General features: G+C 40.0%; 1 protein-coding gene across 2 annotated transcripts in view; it reads right to left on the reverse strand.

Moving 5' to 3' along the window:
- The window catches only part of ABCD2 (ATP binding cassette subfamily D member 2), a 47,788-nt gene that overhangs the window by 16,417 nt on the left and 8,487 nt on the right, over positions 1-22,884 (reverse strand). For both annotated transcript variants that reach the window (XR_010609804.1, XM_065665721.1), the window contains exons 4-6: positions 20,842-21,010; positions 17,606-17,700; positions 16,122-16,267 (exon numbers count right to left, since the gene is read on the reverse strand). Coding sequence is in view for 1 of the 2 variants with exons in the window: in XM_065665721.1 (XP_065521793.1) it covers positions 16,122-16,267; positions 17,606-17,700; positions 20,842-21,010 (410 nt within the window). In the remaining variant the exon portion in view is untranslated. The remainder of the gene's footprint in view (positions 1-16,121; positions 16,268-17,605; positions 17,701-20,841; positions 21,011-22,884) is intronic.

The raw sequence follows: 22,884 nt of genomic DNA on the forward strand, positions 1-22,884 counted from the left end.
CAAAATACACCACAGAGTAATTTGAAGGAATTCATAATGCAACAGGTTTAGAATTATAGAACTAAAGCTGCAACATGAACTGAAAGTCACATTTAAGCTGGCATCAGAGACATTGGTTTCAGTGCTGCAGAAATCCATGGGGAGCCCACCTGTACGTGCCTGAACTACTTTCACCCCCAGTTAGGTGACGGTGGGAAGGGCAGGGGATCTGAACTGCTAGCAAATATTGGTCATCTCCCTGCTGTGGGCAGGCATCAAGATGGAGCCAAACCAGATACAAGCAAATCAAATACAAGCACTGCTGCTCCTCTTCGCTCATTGTTCTGCTTTCTGCTAACTGTGGGAAGAATGCTGCTCTGGGCTGCTGCATGAACACTAGCATCAAGTGCAGTGAACCATTTACATTAATAGGGATATTGCAAAATATCAACTCTAAACATTATGTAACTTCATGAAATAATGACATATTTCCATGGTGCTCTCCATCTAAAATCCCAAAGGGCTTTACTTCTTGCATATGTGGAAATTATTTCACTCACTCCAGGCTGCTGCCATCTCTGGGACAGAAGACAGCGACTCCACCTGAGCTCAGAGAATCATAGGATCAGGGAATAGTTAGGGCTGGAATTGACCTTAAGATCACCTACTTCCAACCCCCCTGCTATGGGCAGGGACACCTCACAATAACCATGCCACCCAAGGCTTTGTCCAACCTGGCTTTGAACACTGGCCAGGGATGGAGCATTCACAACTTCCCTGGGGAGTTTAAATCAGGCTGGGCTTAAGACTGTAGTATAGGTGAAGCTGCAGGTAAGGGCAAGGAGGACAGAGCTACCTATCATATAATTTGGCTGGGGTTTAATACTTCACTCTTGTGAAGCGTGATCCTGTAACGACTAGCAGCTCTGAGATTTAACCTACTGCACAACTTGGAAGACAATGCTCACAAGAACTGTGCCAGGACACTTGCTGCCATGCCGTTTACTGAGTCACCAGCACCACTCCCTGGTACAACTGGATTTGCCTTGTGGCTTCCCATCTAAACACACCAGTACTACCAAGAACACCTCCCCACACCTAGCTTGTAAAAATTAAAGAAAAGCCCGGCCTGCAGTGGAATAGCAAACCCCATCAATTACTGACTAACCAGCAGGCAGGAAAAATGGCTTATGGTTATAGGCCTGTCTAGGGAGATGGGAGAGCACAATCTGCTTTACCCAACCTACAGGGAGCCATTTGTGTCCCTGAGGGGACACATCATCTTGTCTGGCATGTGACGTCTTGTCTGGGGCTCCATCTCTTGACAACAAAGAGGCATCTCTGTGGTGGGTTTATCCCATTTATTTTAGGCTGGGGATGGGTTGCCTCCTGGGGGTGTCTTGCTCCTCAGTGGGGGACAGAGCTCAGACAACTAACTTAGCTAACTTCTAAAGTGCTAAAGTTAGATGAGATCTCATCTAACTCACACTCTCACAATCTCATAGTAAACCAGACTTCTCTGTCTTTAACTTGAAGACAATAACCTCCTTACATACCATGGGTGCCACGAAGTCCAACACACTAAAACCTATTAAACACCAGATGTTATTGTAATTGCAGTTACTTGTGTGTGATAGCTAGGCATTAAGTGGTAAGAAGTAACTGGATGCAGGAACAGTGAAATTTTGTCTTTGCCAGTAAGCTCCTTGTTAGAATACTGTTTTCATTAAATTCTTAGTTCAAACAACAAACCCAGGGTTTTTGTCCTGAAGTAATACTCCACTGTAACTGGGCTTAATTGATTTCTGATGGAGCTTTTATACTCGGTCAGTGTCTGGGTTCCAGTCTCAAAGAAAGCACTCTTACAGACTCTGAAAGCAACACTTCTGCTGTGTGGAGGTCATGTCTTCGATGGTAAGAGCTCAGCAATTGTTTTCTTTCTCTGCTCTCTGAAAAAAGATTCCTACAGTGGTTTTGAGAGACAGGATTTAAGAGACAGGATTTAAGATCAGTGATCCTTTTTTAAAGCTTTGGTATCAGACTTTCAGAAAGCTAAGAAAACTTACTGATTCTTGCCTGGTTTTCTGGAATTTCAAGGCATTTATTGGAAGAGACACTTTCATTTCTTAGGAACTGATCATTTTTTCAGGCAGTTTGACAGTTTTATCGAATCACCAATTTGTGTTTGGTGCTTCACTTTGCAGAGTTGTAACTTTATTCTGCTAGTAACAAGCCATCATCCCTAAGGCTTACGGCTTCCCCCTTGCAGTGCAGGCTTTAAAGAAAGATGATATCAAGACGTGCTGCAGTCTGAAGCCTGTGGTATGGACAATTCCCCAGTGCCCTATTGACACATGACACTGTGTACAATGCTGGCAAATTATTGGGGAAATTATACTGGGAGGAAGGGTGAGTGTGGCCAATGATATGGCTTCCTTGTTGTGGTTTGCTTTGGGAGGGAGGTGCTACAAAACGTATTGGAGTACACATCAGTAACTTGTCTTTCCAAACAGAGGACTTACACGCTGAAGCTGTTAGGCATAAAAGAGAGGTACAATGCCAACTCAAAGGTTATGTAGATTAACACATCACACTGTTAATGAGGCAGTGTTAGCTATAACTAACACTTAGTAATTCTCTGATGTCTTGAAGAGCAGAGGGCTTCACTTTTCTGAGTAGCAAGTTAGGGGAAGATGATTTGCTTAGATGTCAATAAATTTGTGTTTCCAAATCAGAACAAGCCATATCCACTTGAAATATTTACAAATGAATGTATTCGAAGGTGTTTTCATCTGCCATGTAAAATAAATTGTGCTGACAGAACTGATAACCTGTTCTGACATCCATAATATTATTGTAAAGAATTATAGCAACTAATCAATACACACTTTGAGAGGCTATAAAGCAATCATAATGGCCAGAGTCTTAAATATAAGCACTCTGGAATAAGAAAGGGACCAAAACCACATCTTAATTAAGAGCTGGCATCAGAAGTTATTGAATATTAGTCCAGTGTAAGTGCCCAAGAAACGGCTTTCAGGTACCCGCTGTGATTAATACTTCCTCCATGAAAGGTAAAGTCTAAAAACACATGGCTTGTGATTCTGGAACCTATCTGCATGGCCCCAAGTGAGCAATCAGGACTGACTTGCCATTTGCTGTCCAAGTGTGTTTGCACTTATTATTGTACTATTATTCTCACAGACATGCAAAGTTACGTGGGAAAATTATGTGTAATGCAACTATAAATTCTTGACTGATCCATCCTTTCAGTTTCTGTCTCTGGCTGACAAAATGCCTAATATATCCAAGTGGGAGAGAGAAAGGGGCACGCTACACCTAGAATTCTCCTTTTCATACAAAATGCAGTTTGCATTTTCAAAGGAAACTGGGATGGTTTCAGAGTGCAATTCAGAGTGCTTGCTTTGTCATCTAAAATAAAACGTATTCCAAATTTAAGCATGTCTATTTAAGAAGATGATACTGGAGCCCAAGCTCCAGCCATGGGGGTGTCTTCCCAGAAAACCTGGAAGATTATAAGGAGTCAGTGCTTGCACTGAAGAATCTCCAGTTCAGAAAGCCAAGAGCACAGCTCATACCTACAACTGTGCTCAAATGCTGTCTAATTCCCCAGAAGGTCCAATACAGCATGGAACACAAAACCAGTATCTTTAAGTCCAGCACAAAACACTGCAGCTACTAGAGATGCAAGAGGAAGGACTGTATGACAAGCTAACGGTTAGCAAATTTCTTCCAAAAACTGAGTTCAGGCTAAGTTCTTCTCAGCTTGCAGGGCATCAAGATTCCCATTTTTCTAGGCTAAAGTCCAGGCTAAAGAGGAGTCAAAGGGAGGGCACATTCTGATCTTCCCACTGAAGCAAGGAAACCCCTGCTAAGAGGCAGGAATAGAGTGTCAGAAGAGAGTTACTGGAAAGAGCCTAATGATAACTACGCTAGTGAGAGTCTTCAATTGGAAAGAAGGAGACTTTAGTACTAGTTCCTTGTGACATGTTATTTATGCTATTCCTTTTCCCTCCAGTGCTCTTTAATATAAAAAGCAGTAACTACCCTAATCCTTCAGAAGCACTGTAAAAATATCTTAAAGGGGGTTCTAATCTTATTTAGGTGCCTGGTCTCAGGAGAGAGCTTCTTATAGATAAAGGGTTTAATGTTTAGTACTCAGTGTGGCACCCAAACTTCAGTCAAAGGCAGCAGTTCAGGCATAAAGGTATATTTAAAGATTCCTATGGATTAACTCTAGGTGGCTCCCTTTACCTACTACTTTTTTTTTTTTGGCTCCTTTTCCAAAAGCCCTAAACCTTTGCTTGATTACCTGGGGGCTTCACCTATACTTAGAACTTTCCATCACCTTGCTGGTGACAAGATCATCACTTTCAGGTGCTGTAATACCTCGGCGGGAATCACCTCAGCAGAACTCCAACTCTTGCCAGGTCAATAGTAAAACCTCCATAGTTTTCAACAGCAGCCAAGCTTGATGAACAGTGATGCTCAAGAAATGCCAACCTCCAGTAAGTGTTCTGGGTTCCTCATAGTTCTTTGATGTCATCAATAAAATAAACAGCAAAAAAATAATGACAGCACCACCTCAACAACTTCTAGAAAATAAAAGGTCTTGAACGAATGTGAACTAAGTGCTCCATTTAAGTAGCATTGTAGCTCTCATAAGAGCATTAAGTAGCTCTCACACAGAAGGTGGTATTACCAAAGAGTTAAAAAATAATAAACAACATAATATTTAACAAAATGTTAAAAAATCCACAAGCTCAGTTTACCGTGCTGTATCTAGTTCAAGGGATTTTAGGGCCAGCTAAAGTTACAGCAATCCTTCTAAAGATATAAATAATTAATCTTTCTTTAAAATACCCTACATTGAACTCTCCTCTATACTCACAAGGAACTAGCCACGATCATCCTCTAAATATTTCAGATAGATCAGTTACCAGAGTGGAATTCAATCAGCTTATAGCCATTAACTTAGTTAACAAGAAATGAAATGCACAGAATGAAAGGCTGAATTCTCAATGAACATAATTAGAATCTAATATCAAAGGCTGAAAAAAACCACCGCTGTGGTTTCCTTTGCAAAGAAGTCATGCACATCTCTGCAAGAAAATAATCTGGGAGGAAATAAGAACCAGAAAGGTAAAAGAAACCTTTAATTTAAAGCTCTACTCAGGCTCAGGTGTCATCTCAGCTCATGATTTACTCATTCACCATTACCAACATGACTTAGAATAAAATTAGAACTGGTAAGATGGTGTAAAAGTTTGAAGTGAACAATTCATAAAATTATTCAGTCAATTTGTATCTTGTCATAGACAGAGATGACAGAAAAGACCAGAGGAACACATGTATAATTAAAAACAAATCCCAGAATATTTCTACAAAATACAAGCAGCTAATGGAATCTGAAATAATCATATGTGCTGCAATGAATCAGGCAGACAAGTAAAGGAAATATACTCTCCTCTTCTTAAACATCCAATTTTTGCAGGCCCAGCCTTTCCATACCTCTGGCAGTCCTGATGATAAAAGGATTATTTGGATGGATGATCATTAAGATTAATGAAATGCAAAAAGAACAATGAGCTGCTCTGGACAAGAGTGCAGCCTGCCAGTCCCACTGGCAGACCCCAGCCTAAAAGGTGTTCCTGACTTTTATCACAACAGTGTAACACAACGAGCAAGGAAGTTTCCCTCTTTTAGAGAGATCCCAAATTACTCATGGTTTTGCAGAGGAGCAGTGATTCCGTACTTCACAGGGAAGAGGAAGTGCAGACAGCGAAACCTCTACAGCAGAGGCTGCTTTTGCTCCGGGTTTCTGTAATGCTTATTTGTCCATGGCATAGCTTTTTTCCCATGCATTGGCATATGAATATGCAAGTAATACCAGGACAATAGCGTGTCTCCAGTGAAACACCCTGCCAACAAGTGAGAAGTCACACACTGCACTCGCTTCCCTCCCTGATCCTCTGTGAAACACTGTGTTACGCAGGACAGAACATGACAGTGCAGAACACAGAGACGCACCATGCATATGGATACATGGAATATTATTACAGCCATTTTACAAGCGTTATAGGTACCTGGAGTCGCCACAAGAGCGCTGTAGTAATCTCTAGCAGAAACTAAAATTGATAGGGTATAATTAATGCAAACATTAGGCAGATAAACAAGCCTGGAAGACTCTTTCCTCCTGGGAAAGACATGCTCCCATCTAAATTAGGCTAGTGCACACATGCTGAACTGCAGAAAACATTCACCTGCTACATACTCCCATGAGACCATCATATAATTAATGACTCAAGAACAAAGAACTGAAAATCTAGTATTCTGGGGACTACTCAGCATTATTTGCAAAAGAGATTCATCTTACCTAAAAGCGACTCATCCAAGTGAGTTAGTCACCCCGACTCTCTTTGTAGTCAACAGAGTCCTCTAGTAAACTGGTACCTCTGGTAGGTCCCATGTGTCTTAGATGTTTGTCCTAGGACACAGGATGTACAACTACAGTGATCTGAACTGGAAGACTATTGTGTATTGAGGAGTTAGGGATCCACAGAACAGCTGACCTGAGTGGGCATGGGCCTGTGCTATACTTTGCTGCACTGTCTTGGGCTATGCTGCACATATAACTCGGCCTTCATGCCAGTGTTCTGCTGCACTTATCACTCGGCTGCAGAATAAATTTTGCCCGCTAATCATAACGAAGGAGTCTGCAAGCAGCTCCCACTTGGCACCAGCAATTACACCACCTGTGTGTGCTTGTCTTTATCTTGAACCGAAGTAGCATGTTCTCATGCTAACATCCTTTGTTTGACAGTGGAAATGATAAATGGAACTGTTTACTGCTAAGAAAATCCTATCAGAGTGCCAAAGACCATAGTGCCAAAGAACTTTAGTACAGACAGAATCAAGTGCAGCCTGCCATGCTCTGACTAGAGGTCTGACTGGTGCTGCACAATGCTGGGCTCCTAGCATCTGATGAGACATAATTGCCACAAAGGTGATAAAGGCACTGGCACATCTCTCCTATGGGGAAGGGCTGAGAAAGCTGGGACCATTCAGCTTGGAGAAGAGAAGGCTCACGTGAATCTCATCAAGGTATATAAACATTGGGAGGAAGGGTGTAAAGAGGAAAGAGCCAGGCCCTTTTCACTGGTGCCCAGAGGAAATGGGCACAAACTGAAACACAGAGGTTCCCTCTGAACATCAGGAAACAATTTTTCACTGTGAGAGTGATAAAAGCATTGAAACAAGTTGCCCAGAAAGGCTGTGGTGTCTCAATTCTTGGAGATACTCAAATGTTGTCTGGACATGGTCCTGGGCAAACAGCTCTAGGTGGCCTTGCTTGAGCACAGGGGTTGGACCAGATGATCTTTAGAGGTTTCTTCCAACCTCAGCCATTCTGTGATTATGTGATTATCTACACTATCAACTTATAAAAAGAATTTTAATCAATGCATTACACAGTTTGAATACCTTTCTTACTGGCATCAACAAAGAATGTCTAACTTTTAACTGCCTAAATGAACAAATTTTACCTTTAGTGTATGAGTTGATGGTTTATTGCTTTAATTTGTGTGATGATGGAACACTTGTATAAAAAATAGCTAAGTCCTCTCTCTGGAAGGTGAGCAGTTACTAGTGAACACTGCGTTGTCTCCAAAAATGCAGAACAGAATCACCATGCTCAATAAAATTTACATTTTCCTTTGAAAGCACAGTGAGTTGGAGGAGGGAGGCAAACATAGGACTAGACCCTAAGAAACATGTCTGAGTGAGCAGACCATGCAGAGGCTGGGAGAGTGCTGAAGGTCCAGTTCACCTTGGAGCTCGGACATGGTTCTGGAGCCCAGGACAGAGCAGCAGGCAAAAGGCAAAGCTTATAGTTCATGGGAAGGACTACCACCTTCTCGTCAAGAGGGAAGTGTTGGCTATGCCTATTACTTGGATATTTAAAAGCATAGAGCACTGTAATAAGAGTTTCTGATTGAAAACCATATAAAGCAGGAGGAGAAAGGACTTATTTCCAGAGAAGATGGTACAGCTCTAATAAGTTACTAGAAGTTTGAGCTGTCCTGCTCTCACAAAAGCCAGCATCCTTTCAGTCTTTTCATATCAAGCTTTTCATGTCAGGCAGGTTTTGTAGTTTACTTTTCCTAGTGTTAAATAGTCATAATTCGACACAAAGCTTCTGAAGCATGCTTTCCCAAGTAAAACATTACTGAAATAGTGAACATTTGCCATCCTGCTCATCCGTCAAAGATCCTTTGTTGCACAGTTGGAATGTAGGGCATTAAGCTGGAGGTAACTGCCCAAGCTGGACACAGTAATGGCACGTCTCTGCAGAAACCAGGTCATGTAAACACAACCACCAGGTTACTCCCTAACATGCAAGTTTGTCCATACCACTGCTAAGTTACACAGCGGTCTCAGTGGACCTGGAGGCAAATTTGTTCCCCTGGCACTGCTATCACAACTAAATTTTAAAGGCAAGTGAGCTGTTTGTCTCAGAAAAATGAACCTAGAACAGATTAAATGCATTGTCACTTGCTTTGCTGGATGCATCGTATAAATACCAGCCACATATTCAGTGCTTATAATCTATTTAGTGACTTCACATTTATAAAATGTGAAGCTTAACCTGACAATGTATTAAAAAAAAAAAAAACAACAACTTCAAAGCCTACTTTTACCAGCTTTTAAATGAAGTTCCATACCACCATAAAAAGGTGGTACAGGCAACATGTAATTATTGGTGCTGAGTAAGAACTTTTGATATTCAAAATCCTATCAAAAGAAGCAAGTGGGGAGTGGAGGCATTGCAAGCTCATGCTGGCAAGAACATGGTGTCCAAAATATATTATGAAACATGCAGCAGCTGACTGCCAGTGATCCTAGGAGAAATATTCCTGCAACTGGACACCCTCACAGACAGAAGTTTAGCTCTTGAGGAAAACATCTCAAAGGAATGAAAATGGAGGAAATAGTGCCAGAGCCGAAACAAGATTTACATGCTTAGTACTGAAGCAGTACACAAAATAGGAAGGATGCTGCTTTGATTACAAGAACAGATTTCACTTTTTAGTGGCATATACATCAAGGTATTTAATCAGACATGCAACTGACAGCACTTCACATTATATCTCTGTGTATCTTTGTAGGAATGCAATGAATTAGTGAGTGGACATTAATCCTTTGAATGATCAAGCTCTTATATGGATCCCAAACAAAAGGGGCTTGGCTTGCACCAAATTAAGTGACCACATTGTGCTTTAAGTGAGACATCTTCATGAGTCTGGAGAATGACGCCTCTCCATCCATTTATACAGAAAGTGATAATAACAGAACCTATTTCAACTGGAAAGGCCACCAGTAAGTAAGAGATGATACTGGAATCTCTGTATCAAATCAAGCCTGGACTTCCCTGGTGATTCAAACTTGTCAACAAGGGTCCATTTGTATTAAGTGTGGTACTGGCTTCTGTGCTTTAGACAACTGACCTCTAGGAAATGCACTAGTCTCCGTATGGAGTAAAAGCTGAGTATGTATCAACACACCTCAATTCCTCACCCATGTTTAGACATCATAGTATCTCCCACGGCCACAACTTGCTGCAGAGATGACACCAGTCTGAAGGGACTGAGGGACCACAATGCCAGAGCATGCTGAAGTCCTTCACAAACATCAATTTAGCTGCAGCCTTTCAAATTGGCACTGGAGTTATGCAAATACATTTTAAATCTAAACTAAACTCCAACACAGCAAGCTGAGTAAAGCTTTGGTCTCGGATTTCTGCAACACTGCCTAATAACAGAAAAGATGTGTAAGCTGTGCTTTAATTACCTGACTCTTCTGTCTGGCTGGTAAGGAAGGCACCTTACGTGGCTTGAGAGGCAGTAGCAGCTAATCCACAAAACCATTTTCTGTCTCTGACTATAAGTGTAGGTGAATCTTGTTCACAATCTGCTACCAAGAGGTACTGTCAGTACCTGTGATCAGACAGCACACAGACCTAGTTAAAAACCCTCAAACTTTATTGCTGTGAGTAAGCCTTCAGTGGAAAAGGAGAGGTCTCTCAGTGATCCTGCCAGGCAAAACTTCAGCTAACCTACAGGGCAGCAAGACAAGAACTCTTCTGTTCTAGGTGAGGCAAGACAGGACTTCCTTCAGTCAGGAAGGAGAAGTGCAAGCATTTCTAGACAAGTCCCAGTAAGATGAATCAGGAAAAGCTGTGCCCTGGCTGAGAAGATAGCCTAACAGCCCTCTCAGATGCCAGGCCACACTTTTCAATGAACACACAATACTGAGTTAACCTGTCTTGAATTGATTCATTTTAAAAAGAAAAATGAAGATACAAAGTAGCAGGCCATTTGTTAAAGCCAACCTACATCAAAACAGTATGCGCAACTGAGGCACGGTATGTTATATTTTGTGATAACACTGTCTACCACAGACCTTTTTCTCACCTATCAGATAAGTGGTGAACTTTGGAAATAAACATATTTAAAATGAGCTTGATAACAGTAAGTATGACAGATAGATGCAGTGTGCAAGGGAGTAGATATCTATATAGCACGATATAAACTGTATGAACTGATGGCAAAGTACTGAAGGAACAAGTCAATGTAGTAGTGTACTATCAGCAAAGTGCTGGAGGGCAGTGACAATGCTAGTGCAGTGTTGGCATGAGCAGAGTACAGTTTAACTCTAGCTGACCCAACTAAAGGGATCACAGATAAAGACAGGGCAGTATGAGCTGACAAGAAATCAGGATGTGCAAAATAAACATATCACAGACACATCTGAGCCAATTTAAATGGGATGAGGCAAAAGAACTCACACAGGCCTATTTGCATGGAACTTAATTTGGGCTACTCCTGTAACAGACCACAACCTAATGAGAAAGTAGTGTAGTACAGAAGAATCATATATACACGCCCACTGCACATGCACATACTTTCAGACACCCTGTCTTACATATGAAAGTAACACAACCATATTGCAAGATTAAATTGTTTAGGTAAGCAAGAATTGTCTCAGGAAACAACTGTATTTTAATGACAGAGGCCACTACAAAACTACCTTCATGCTTAAGATAACATTTGAATCATGCTATAATCTTCACAGTTTCATGTATTTAATATGTAAAAATCTTATCACTTTATTATTTATATCACTTAGAGCCAAAATGCTCTTGCTTGGTTTCATCCACATGATGAATACCCTTGGACTACTTGAGACAAACATCTTCAGACATTTGGATTACCCAATAGAGTTAAGGAGAGGAACTAGAACTATATCTTCATAGCTGATGAATTTTGCTTAGTAGTCAAGGGTATTTTTAGAATACAGAAGGAAAAACACCAGACAGGAAAAGACTTGTAAAGGAACCCCAGATAAAACACCAGAAATAGAGCTGATGTACACAAAACCAAAGAGATTAGGTGGGCCAGATAAACCCTTAAACTGTTATGTTTCGTACTGTCCTAGCATTAATAAGGGGCAGCAAGGCATAGCTAGATAAGTCTTAAACGATGAAGAACAAACTTCTGGTACTAGCGCAATTCCGGTTGCCTCCATTGTAGGGCACATAAGCGTGGTGTTGGAGGAAAGAAATATTAGCGATCTACTTTAATGAGCAATAGAGAGAAAGACAGAATACAGAATTGGACCATAACCATGACCACTAAGAAAGTGTTCCAGGTTGGTCTTCTATTAAAATGGCACACAGAATTACAGAAAAACTATGCATGCTACTGGAGAAACACACATCTCACAAAAATACCCAAATTACAGTAGAAGCAAGCTGGAGAGAAAAAACAGTAACAATGGACCAGGAGAAAGAAGTACAGTGGATTCAAAATTACTCTGAGCCCTATAAAAGTGAATCAATGCATCAGTCCTCAAGAAAGACAGAAAGAATTCTAAGAGACATTTTAGATTTGTGGTGTGCTAGGAAGACTCCAGCTGTGATAGAAGGTTCTGGAACCAACAGAGATTGCACAAGACATTCCTCCGTGCAAACAGACAGTAAGACAGAGCTGTCAGGAAACAATTAATAATTTATATCAATAACCCAGTGGTGATTACAGCTTTACTGTAGTTTTATGGTGAAGAGACATTAAGGAGTATTCCTGTGGTGCTGTCAAGGTAACCTGTGAGTATGTAAGCGTGCAATTCTGCTTGGGTTTACATCAGACAACAGACAACTAAGGAGATGAGAGCCAACATGTGTAGAATCTGTGTTTCCTTACAACTCAAAAAGCTGAGACTTTTGGTTGGAGAACAAGAAGAGCTGGAGTAAGTGTCAGAAGAAATTGCATGCTAGAGCTCATTAATTCCTCAGAGATGGAGTCTTCTTTTACATTTAAGACCAACCAAGGAGGAACAGGAGATAGCAGGCTACCTTCAGACACACTGCTGATACACTGTGAAAGGATTGACTGCTTCTTTAATTCCCTAAGCGCTACATGTGCATCTTGTGGTCACATCTTTAGCACAAGCACTCATGCTTTTGTTATTCATTATTTAAAAAGATGTTCCTGAATTCTGATTTAAATCATGATTACTTACAAAGTAGAGCACCCACAAACATTTTTTTTTTCATTTATACTGCCTTCTTGACCAGTTAATTAAAAGAGGAATGCAAAGAAGTGGTTGATCAATTTTACTTTGCAAAAGAGGGACAGAGAAGTAGAAAGTGCAAGAGCACACACTCTGCCGGTCACTGAGGCTCCAGTGAGATGTGACAACTTGCTGAGCTGTGATCAGTTCCTAGCAGTGATCCATCCCTTTAAACAAGCTGCTTCTCGCACCAATATGATGCTGGACTCTTTAAAGCCTCTTAAAGCACCCTCTATTTACAGGCCTGAACAGACAGTGGCAGAGCCACACTCCGAGAAGAAATCCCTGGGCTTCTCTCTCCCTGCCCCAAAAAGGGCAGCATCTACCAGAACTGTGACTGATTACGGACAAATTCTTCATGGCCTGGCACTATATAAGGGGAGAAAAATGAAACCTCACATTGATTCAAATAAAATCGAAAAAAAACCCTAATATAATGATGCTAAGCAATCTAAAAACATAAAAAGATAGATATGCCTGAGGCTCTGTTTTAAAGCCTACGTACTGCCTACATACTGCTAAAAAAAGCTAACTATAAAGCATTTGCAGTGCTGATGAGATTTGGAGTATACAATGAGATAATTCACTTTTGATAAGTCATACTTTTGTGTGTAGCTTTTCAGCATGGCAAGGACACAGTATTTCCCACACATTTCTGGAATACTACACCAGAACATTACAAACAGAGATGAAAAAATAATCTTTTCAGTGAGCTCCCATTTACTGTGGTGCATTTTGTTACTTAGTAGTCACTGTATTCTCCACCATTCACTGTGGGCAGATGAGGTTCCTACATTTGACTCAAACAGGGCTGATGCAGAATTTGATGCAGCCACAGGCATGCAGGAGTAAGCTCTCATCACTCTCAATGGTAACTGTGTCCTCTCAGAGACCTGTCTACTATGTTCTTAGACCAAAGACATAATGTACAAACTTAAACACAGTAATGTCATTCTAACTGACTGTTCTGATGGACATCCACCAATTCAAGATCCTTCTGCTATACCACAGGTTTCACCTACCCTACTACAAAAGAGTGAGGTGGGTTGAATCCAGGTGACACAGTCCCATGACCTCCCAGATCCTCTCAGTCCAGAATATAAGTTTACCCTAAAGCTATGCTGAAACACATACATGATGAAAGGTACGCAGGGCCCTGCCTTTTCTCCTGAAGTTTTAGATTTATGTCTAAAAACAAACAAACAGAAGGTGATCCTGACCAAGCAGCAATTTGCACAGGGTTAATAAGCAAAATGGTTGCAGCAGGACCATCCGAAACAAGCTGCTTTCATTTTGGGACTTCAGAACAATTTAAAAACCACTATAGAAATTCTGAATCTATTCTAGAGCCAGCGACAGACAAAAAGCCCCAACTGAATGTGTAATGCATTTAGACCATAAATAAATGAACCGTTAAAACACTCAGAAGTGGAACACAGGCAGAAAATAAAATGCCTGGACCACATAAGGCAATCCGCACAAAAGCCCTAAAAATCCAACAGATGTGTTATAAATCAGGTCCGGAAATATATAAAATTCAATTTTAAACTGGATCTCTTTCAAGTCATTCTTAGTGTCTCAGATACCCACCTAAGACTGTAAGCCAAAAGAACAAATATATTGGGCAAAAACAGCAACTCAGGATCCACCACAAGGACATCCTAATAAACAAATCTGATTGATTGCTGTCCTGAATCAACCCCTTCAGGCACATTCACCCACAAATCCCTACAAGAAGCAGTCTCACAGTCCCTTTCCAGATACAAGACACTCACTGTTGACAGGCCACACTTCCAAACCTACAGAACCCATACTGACACAGCTAAACTGTCTCCAAAAGCAGATTTCAAAATCTTCAGCCATATTCAAATTCTAATGCAGTTTTGCATTAGAGCTCTCTGTGTCACATTGTTGTCCCATTTACCCAGACTCTGCTCTGTCCCTTGGGAAGGGAATACCTCTGTGCTGCCTTAAAAACCCTTCAGGAGCACAAAGCTCACACGGAGCCACAGAGCCGAGCAATGGCTACGTGTCTTAGAGGTCCCAAAGACATCTCCGCAGCACCCTTTAACCTGGGAAAAGTTATTAGGATGGACTGCATATGAGTCATACTTTCAAGGTACACTGCAAAGATGATATGCCAACCCTTATGTGGCTTTGGTCACAGAGGAATGCAAAGACACTGGCTGAATCTCAGACTGACCAAAAGATTTGAAGTATTCCAAAGAGGAGGTCTGCTGGACAATCTCCCTCAGCTCTGCAACATTAGGGGAAACAGCTAACAAAGAACAATGTTTATGGAAATGAAAACTCAGCAGATGTGATTCAATCCCCCCAACAAGCACTCCAGCAAATCTGCCCGAATGCAATACAAGTCTGTTCACTTTACCAGAATAAAGGGACATAAGTAAAGAGGAAGGGCTGTAGACAATCCAGCCTCCAATGTTGAGCTGAGAAGGGGTTGGGATCACACAGAAGACAGAAGTGGCTGAAACTCAAGATTTTCTGCAAGAAAAAGATTCAGAATAGCTTTTGTCCTGCCAAAGAACAAAACTGATTCTAAGAATGTTCTGCACAATGGGAATTCTGAAATGCTCTTTTGAAAAACATTTAATAAAGCATTTTGCTCCAAATTCCTGAATGGAACTCTTGAGTAGCTCAGAAAAATGACAATGGCGAGCAATAAATTATACATATATTTGAAAAGATTACAGATAAATATTCTGTATTACCTTTATCTGTAGCAAGGAAAATCTACTCATCAGTTGATATTTTCCATTCAGCTTAATAGCTTGTACATTTTAAACACGACTACAATCTGTACCATGAACATTTCTTTTGCCCATGGGATGCAATGAACTACAGAAAGCAATCAAAAATCCTCAGTGTTTGAATTTGCTTTTGCAAAACAACCTAGTTAGAAGTCTCTAAGGAGATACTCCAGAATCTATTGCACTAAATGATGTTCTGATATTCCAACAGCAGGTCAGAATACAAACGAAGCACAAAAAAGCCATGCTTCCCTTAGTGGAAAGAGGACACATTATTAAAATGGCAATTTGTAGCTAATATTGAATTAGATTTTGTTCTTGTAGTGTAAAAATTGAAGTTCTGAAAATTATTTTGAATAATTCATCATTTAGAAACCAAAGCACTCTCACTTGTTTTGATCTTTAATTTTAAAGTGAAGTCAGAATAAATATCTATTAGCTCTACTTTAAATTTCTATCAGATTCTAGTCCATCCCCATGATCCCAATTACCCATCAGGGAAGCATAGGCTCCACCTCAAGTGCGAGCAAGCCCTTCCCAATGACTGAAGATTGGATCAGGGGATGTAAAGAAAGTATTTTTTCTTTAGCACTCTCCACACACCTGAGGTTGTGCTTAACACCTTTTAACTTGGCTGTACATATTACAGATGGAAAATGAGAGAAGCAGGGTCAAAATTCATATATAACCAAAAAATATCATCTTGAGCAAAACACCTACCTTTGTGGTATATAAAACATATGCTGTGGAGGGGGTTTGTAGAGAACTCCTCCATACACAGGCCACAGACCACCTAAAATTCTGAAAAGCGAACTCTTTCCACAGCCATTGGGTCCAGTGATTAAAAGGTTCATCCCCTCCTCAACCTACAATACCAGTGAAAACACAAAGATGTTACTATGCTGTGTATGTGCCACAAGGTAGTTTAAGACCCCTAGAGAGAGTTACATGAGCATTTGTATCAAATTATCAACCCATTTCATTAATTACCTGTACATATTTATGCAGCTATTCTGGAAACAGTGGCATAACATGTGGGCTGAAATAATGAAAATCATTTTTATAATGTTTGAGTATTTCTATAAACTACACTGATTATATCACAATGTCCATACACCACAGTCAGAATCAAATATTCTAATGCAAAGTAGGTCCAAGGGTGTTAACAGCACACAAAGCATGCTATCCCCATCAGTACCATTAATTTAAGCAATGGGAGACAAATCAATTCCTGCTTAATCCCAAGTGTTATTTCAGCTGCAATGCACTTGTTTTTACTCATAGGAATATTACCCTGTGTATATATGTGTGCATACTTATGCAAAATCACAATCTCATTGTCCATGCTTTACATAACTATATTGACTGTTACATTTTCTGTTGGTTATGTCCCTTGAGCAAAATTAATAAATATTTCTGCCTCCTTGACCATACAGCTGTAACTTTACAAATCTGAAATCCTTCACTGAAGCCACTGCAAGTTTTGCTAGAGCTAGGACCGTGTCCTCCTGGTTGCTAACTCCTATACCAACAGAGGGGGCAAGAGGAACACTCTGCTTTAGCTAAATTAAGGGACCTACTGGAAGTACTCATGTTAGTGTGGTGATAACTCCAACTCTTTTTTAAAATTATATCATCTGCACTGATACATAAGATTAGGATATACATGTGAGTAATTCAGTGAAGGTGACTTTTGATCCATCAAAATTGTGAGCAGAGACCGAGCGGTATCTGGAATAGCTTTTTAAAAACAATGCAAGTTTTTACTGAGTAAAGACTCCAGTTAGGCTTGTGAACTATACTGTCAACGATTAGTTAGTACTGCTCTTTGTGGTGACGAAGCAAAACTACAGATTCATTATTTTTCACCAGTGCTGTGAATGCAGACTTTTAAAGGAGCCTGTGTGAGTAAAGCATCCAAATTTCATTGAAATTAAGAATAGATGGATGCAGACTCCCATATGGACCTTTGAAAATCTCAGGTCAGTTTTCCCTTAGGCCACAGCACCAGAAGTCCTCTCTTCTCTTTCTTTGAGCAGGATAAACTACATATGTCTGCCTCTGTTGAGCTACTATGCCTACCTTTCTGGACTTGCCCTTCTATCCATATGCTTCTCCAAGTACTTAACATAAGGTACATGAATTCTGGGCTGTTTATGTTAATGTGATGGCAACAATCAGAAGATTCCTGCATATCATCTTACTTTGAAGTTCAGTCTGGAAACCACCACATCGCCATTCGGAGTAATAATAGGAACATTTTCACAAATAATGCCATGATCAACATCAATAACTTGCCCTAGAAAGGATAAAAAAAAATAGTTTGTGAAACCCTTCATTAAGCAACAACATGTGACCGTCTCAGTGCATGGCTGAGAAGTGTAAATTGGTGAGTTTCAAGCCAGTCTTTCATGTGCCCCAGGTTCCCCTAGTGGATAATCTGGATAAAAAATCTCAGCTACTCGGAAAGACACTGCCAGCAGTAGCCAAGAGTGCGCAATGAATTCTAAATTTGACCAAAATATAATGCACAGTAGGCATCATAAATACAAAATGCACTATAAAGACATGTTTATTCACAATCTGCCTGTATTTACTGTATTTTGTTCTTAATAGATAGTTAATATCAACCAGTAAGAAAGTTCAAGGCCAGCCTAGCCACAGGCAGACCAGTTTACTTTCTCTTGAGGTTTTAATTAGAAAATGGAATCTACTTTTACTAGCAGCTCTCAAACTCGGAGCCCAGCTCAGTCTCCTTCAGCAACGAGAGCAAAGGAGAAAACATTTAATGGCTCGCTTCCATGTCTTTTTGAAGCCACAGACACTGTAGACATGTCTTGTAAGCATTTGCAGAAACCCATATAACATTTCACTGCAGTAGCTACACTTACCATTCAGATTTCTGGCCAATTTCAATGTACAATCTCCAGCAGACATTTGGATATTTTGTAACATAAGGACTTTGAAATAAATTCTTCTGGGACAGAAAAAAAAGTGAAGCCAACTCTTTGCCTGTAAATGGGCTTTCTAAGAGAAACCAGCCAGGCTCCTAGAAATTACCTTTACAGACAAGATGCAAAGGAAAGAGATTTCTCTTTGCACTAGAAGGCTGCTTCTTTTATAACTTAGATTAATCCGAACAAAGAAAATGGAGCTAAGGAAACGTTGAGTTTATTACAAAAGGATATGGTAGCATTTCCTTCAGTTAAGGCTAGTTTTACATTTTCCATTAAAAGGCTCTTTGTTCAATTGCTTCTGACTTTGCCAAACTGTAACAACCTGGCAAAAATTTCTGTGCCATGTATGAGCCCAAGCATTCCTTTATTCCTAAATCAAGTTTTATTTAAAACAGTTCTGTGGTGTCCGACATGAGATTATGGGAAACAAGACAGTTTTGCTGTTAAAAAAATACATTTGGATACAGTGCAGAAATTCCAGTTAAAATAAATCTATGAGAAAAAAATATATTAAGCTAAGTAAGTATTAGGTAAACTTAATTCTCATTTCCTAACTTCACAGTGTTTGAATGCTTTAAAGCATATTTACGTGTAATCAGAAATACAATTTGGCAGTATTTGTACAAGATGTACAAAATTCTATTTCAACTTTAAAACCTGGAAGTATTAGATACACCATGTAAAAGGCAATAATATTACCTGTAAAAAATATTCTAGATTTCATATTTTCACAATGCTCTTATTGACAACAGTAAATGCAAGGCACAAAACAAATACCCGTCAGTTACATAAACTCATATTGGATATTGTCCTGGTTTCAGCAACATGACAATGATTCAAAAGCAAGTAAGTAGTATGCGTTCAAAGAGCCTTTGGGGAAGCTGAATATTAAGATTTTTATTTTCTAACAATGTGGACACATACATATATGTGAGCACACGTAGTTTTATCCCCATACAAATCCACTTTGCAGGGATTTCTCAAGTATCAAGACCAAAAGACAATGGAACTTGTCACAGGAAGTGTGCAGCCTGTGGCCTAGATTCATCTGGCCTAAATTCTGCTTAAGTCCATGTGCACAATGCTTGAGCTTGGCTGGCTGCCTCTGAGAGCCTACAACCACTCAGGAACAAATGCTAGTCACCACAACTTAGAAGGAATTCAGGCTGAATGAAATGAGTGACTATAGTAGAATCAAGTCTTGGGAAAAGGCTGCAGAGAAAAAAGGAATTGGGTATATGTACACTAGACCCAAAGAGAACGTGAACAGCATGCTTACATAGCTGAACTCTATTGGGTTTTGTTTCCAAGTCAAATACAGTTCGGATATGCAAGCGTTATCTAAAAAGAGCCCCCAGACTACTTTGTTGCTCCAGGAACCACAAACTCTTGTTTCTTGTACATGACAAAATGTAACAGCTAGAAAATGCCATTTCTTTTAATGTCAGCCAAATATTACCAAGATCTACAAGATTAAGACATCAGCTATTTCCACAGCTAACCACCATGCTGCAATCAGATTGTTTGTTATGAAGAACCTTTGAGAAATCTAAACTGAAGGGCAGCACTGTTGAAATTGCTGAAAAAAAGTTATTTCATAAAGAGCACCTTGGTGCCTTCAACTCTACTGAGGTTTAAGTTTTCAGAAGCCAGAAAGGAGGGAATGAGGTTTTTCAAAACCACAGAGGGAAGAAGCAGAAGGGATCTGTTGGGAAAATTAGGAAAAGCCCACTGCAAAAGCTGCCTTTAAGTACTTCACATTGAAGCTGGACACAAAAGGAAGACAGAGGTGACACATAATGAATGGAGCATGGTAAGAAATGGATGTACACAGAAAATGCTTTGGGGAGGATGGAGACAAATAATAGCATCAGAAAGGTACAGGACAGGGACAGCAAGGATAAGGTATTAGTAAGATATTATAAGATATATACAAGATATAAGGTGTTAATCAGATCATTTGAGTGGTATGGGGAAGCGTAAAGCTGTTACACTTTCATTTTCAGTTGCAAATTCCCACTTAATTATGAAAAAATGAGCACTGGCTGATTTTTAGTCACTGAAAACAAAGTCGTATCCTTGTCAGAAACTACTGAACCAATGTGTCTTTCCCTCCTACCCCAAAGTAATGAGGTGTTTGAAGATGTAGATCTTACAGTCTCACTTTCTGAAAAACAAATGAGGTGCCTGAAGAAAGCAGGCACTGTCCATGTAAGAATAATATCACCACCAATTACAGTATAGTTGAAATGCCTTGTTCATTGAGAGATTTACAGAAAACGCTTGAGCAATTTTGTGTATTAGAGAAGCACTGCATAGACACAGTTACAAAATAGCAGGAGGTTAAAATGGAAGGCAACATGGTCTCTGGGGTATTAAGGCTGAGAGGCTGATTTGCTGTAGAAACAAAACCTCTGCTCACCTCCTTTCCCACTGCACCGACCCCACACACAGGGAAATGCACACAAATATGAATTAATTACCTTTGATTTCTAAGGGCCCTTCAATGTGCAATTCTGCTTTATCTTCATTCTTGCTGTTGTTTTCAGACTCTTGAATAACAGCATTTCTTCTGTAGATGCCCCTCTTCACCTCATCAAAGACTGAAAACATGTTGTAGACACGGGCAGTGTAGCCTGCTAGCTCAGTAACCTGAGAAAGACCAAACGCCTCATTTCAGTTATACTTCACTAATTCTGGAAATTAAATTTTTGGCCAAGGATTCATGGAAAACATTCCTAGCTATTTTATGTTGACAATTCTCAAATGCTGTTCTGGAATGATCAATGATATGTCTTTGGCCACCTATTAATTTTCATTCCTTGAGATTCTGTGTTAACCCATTTGCCACCCACAGCTCCTGCCAGCCTGCAGACAGAGACAGTTTAAAGGAGACAGATTTCAGCCAATGTAAGCTATGATAGCTCTAGTAAACGAGGAAGCTGCAGGGGCTGCTCTTTTCCATGGATCAGTAGGGACTTCAACAAGCAGAGAATAGCTGTTAGTATATCTGAAAACAGAGAGCCTATCATACACGAGAAAAACAAATCTCAGCTTTTCCCAGAAAAATAAAGGTCCACAGAAGAAAAAATGGCATCTATAATTATTTGTTTACTTCTCTGTATTTGTGAAACCTTTTGTGAGAAAGGTGTGCTTCTCTGTGTAAAGCACGACATACCAGAGCATCCTAATCTAAAATACGGTACAAAAAAGAAATTACTCTTCAGTCAACTGTGTGCTAGTGTACCCGAGCTATATCTGAGACGTCAGATTAGAACAGGGCATCCTTAAGAAGGTAAAGTCTCTTAAAAGGCTTTCTCCCCTTTATTTTTTGGTCCTTTTGTCACAACTTCCACTTGGTGAAGACAGAAACAAGAGATCTCTGGACCTGATAACTTCCTATTCATGGGCAGTGACACCATCAAGAGTTCCCAGAGAACTGCCTCCATCTGCTAGCAAGAAAGAATTAAACCCAGGAATCTTATTTATTATGCATTATTATGTGTTTATTACTATTTTTATAATGTATTATTAGATGTTTTTTAAAGGACGAATTTTTACACTAAATGCATACAGCAAGACAAGAGGAGCAAGAAAATGAGTGTAAGATTATAAAATCATTAGGATGCTGTGGTTAAACACACACAGCTCACGACTGAGTTCATCTGTGATGGCATACTTAATTCCAATATAAAATCCTAAATAAATTTCACTAGTTGTGCCAGATTCAGAAGTGAGTGCTGGTTCTGGCCACATGGTCATCACACCACTGGAGGTCAACAGATATGAAACATACTGAAAAACTCAGTTAAAAAAGGGTAGTCACTCAATGCTTCAACTTCAGTTGTACACTGTTTTGCACTATTGGTAATTGCATTAACATCTGTGAAAAGTATTAAGCTAACACCACTTGAGGCAGTAGGTAGCACACAGGAGCTGTAACATCATTCTCCACACTGGGGTCTTCCTAACAATTTCAGCAGGAGCTCATGCTAGGACTGTGTCCTTGGCACAGCATGAGCATTAGCATTGGATGGAGAGAATCCTGCATGTGATGGACAGTGTACCACAGTGTATCACTGTGCCCCAGAAGAAACATAACTTGTAATAAGTTTCTAAACCATGACCCTACAAACTCACTTTGTCAAAACACTAAATATTACCACCTGCAAAGAAAAGTTGAGCCCACCTCATCTATATGCTGAATTACACTGTCTGGAAGAAGGCTGCTTTGGTGGGTCAGGTGAGCAAGAACTGGAAATTCACTGCTATTTGAAGTGGATTGAAGTACACTGACCTTTGGAAACTGCCTGAATCAAGAGATACGAATGACAGTGTGGTAAAAGTACCACAGTGTCCCTTGAAGAGGAGTATGCATGTAAAATTAAGATGGAAATTCACAGAACTTGTCTTTGATCTCATGCTGTCTGGATTAAAATCTCACTATGTGAGATTCTACATCTCACAAAGTGAATTTGTTCAGTTGTTTCTACTTCGAGGGTATTTTTGTTTCCAAAAATAAAACC

This window comes from Lathamus discolor, chromosome 1 (genome assembly GCF_037157495.1).
Source record: "Lathamus discolor isolate bLatDis1 chromosome 1, bLatDis1.hap1, whole genome shotgun sequence".
Lineage (NCBI taxonomy): Eukaryota > Metazoa > Chordata > Aves > Psittaciformes > Psittacidae > Lathamus > Lathamus discolor.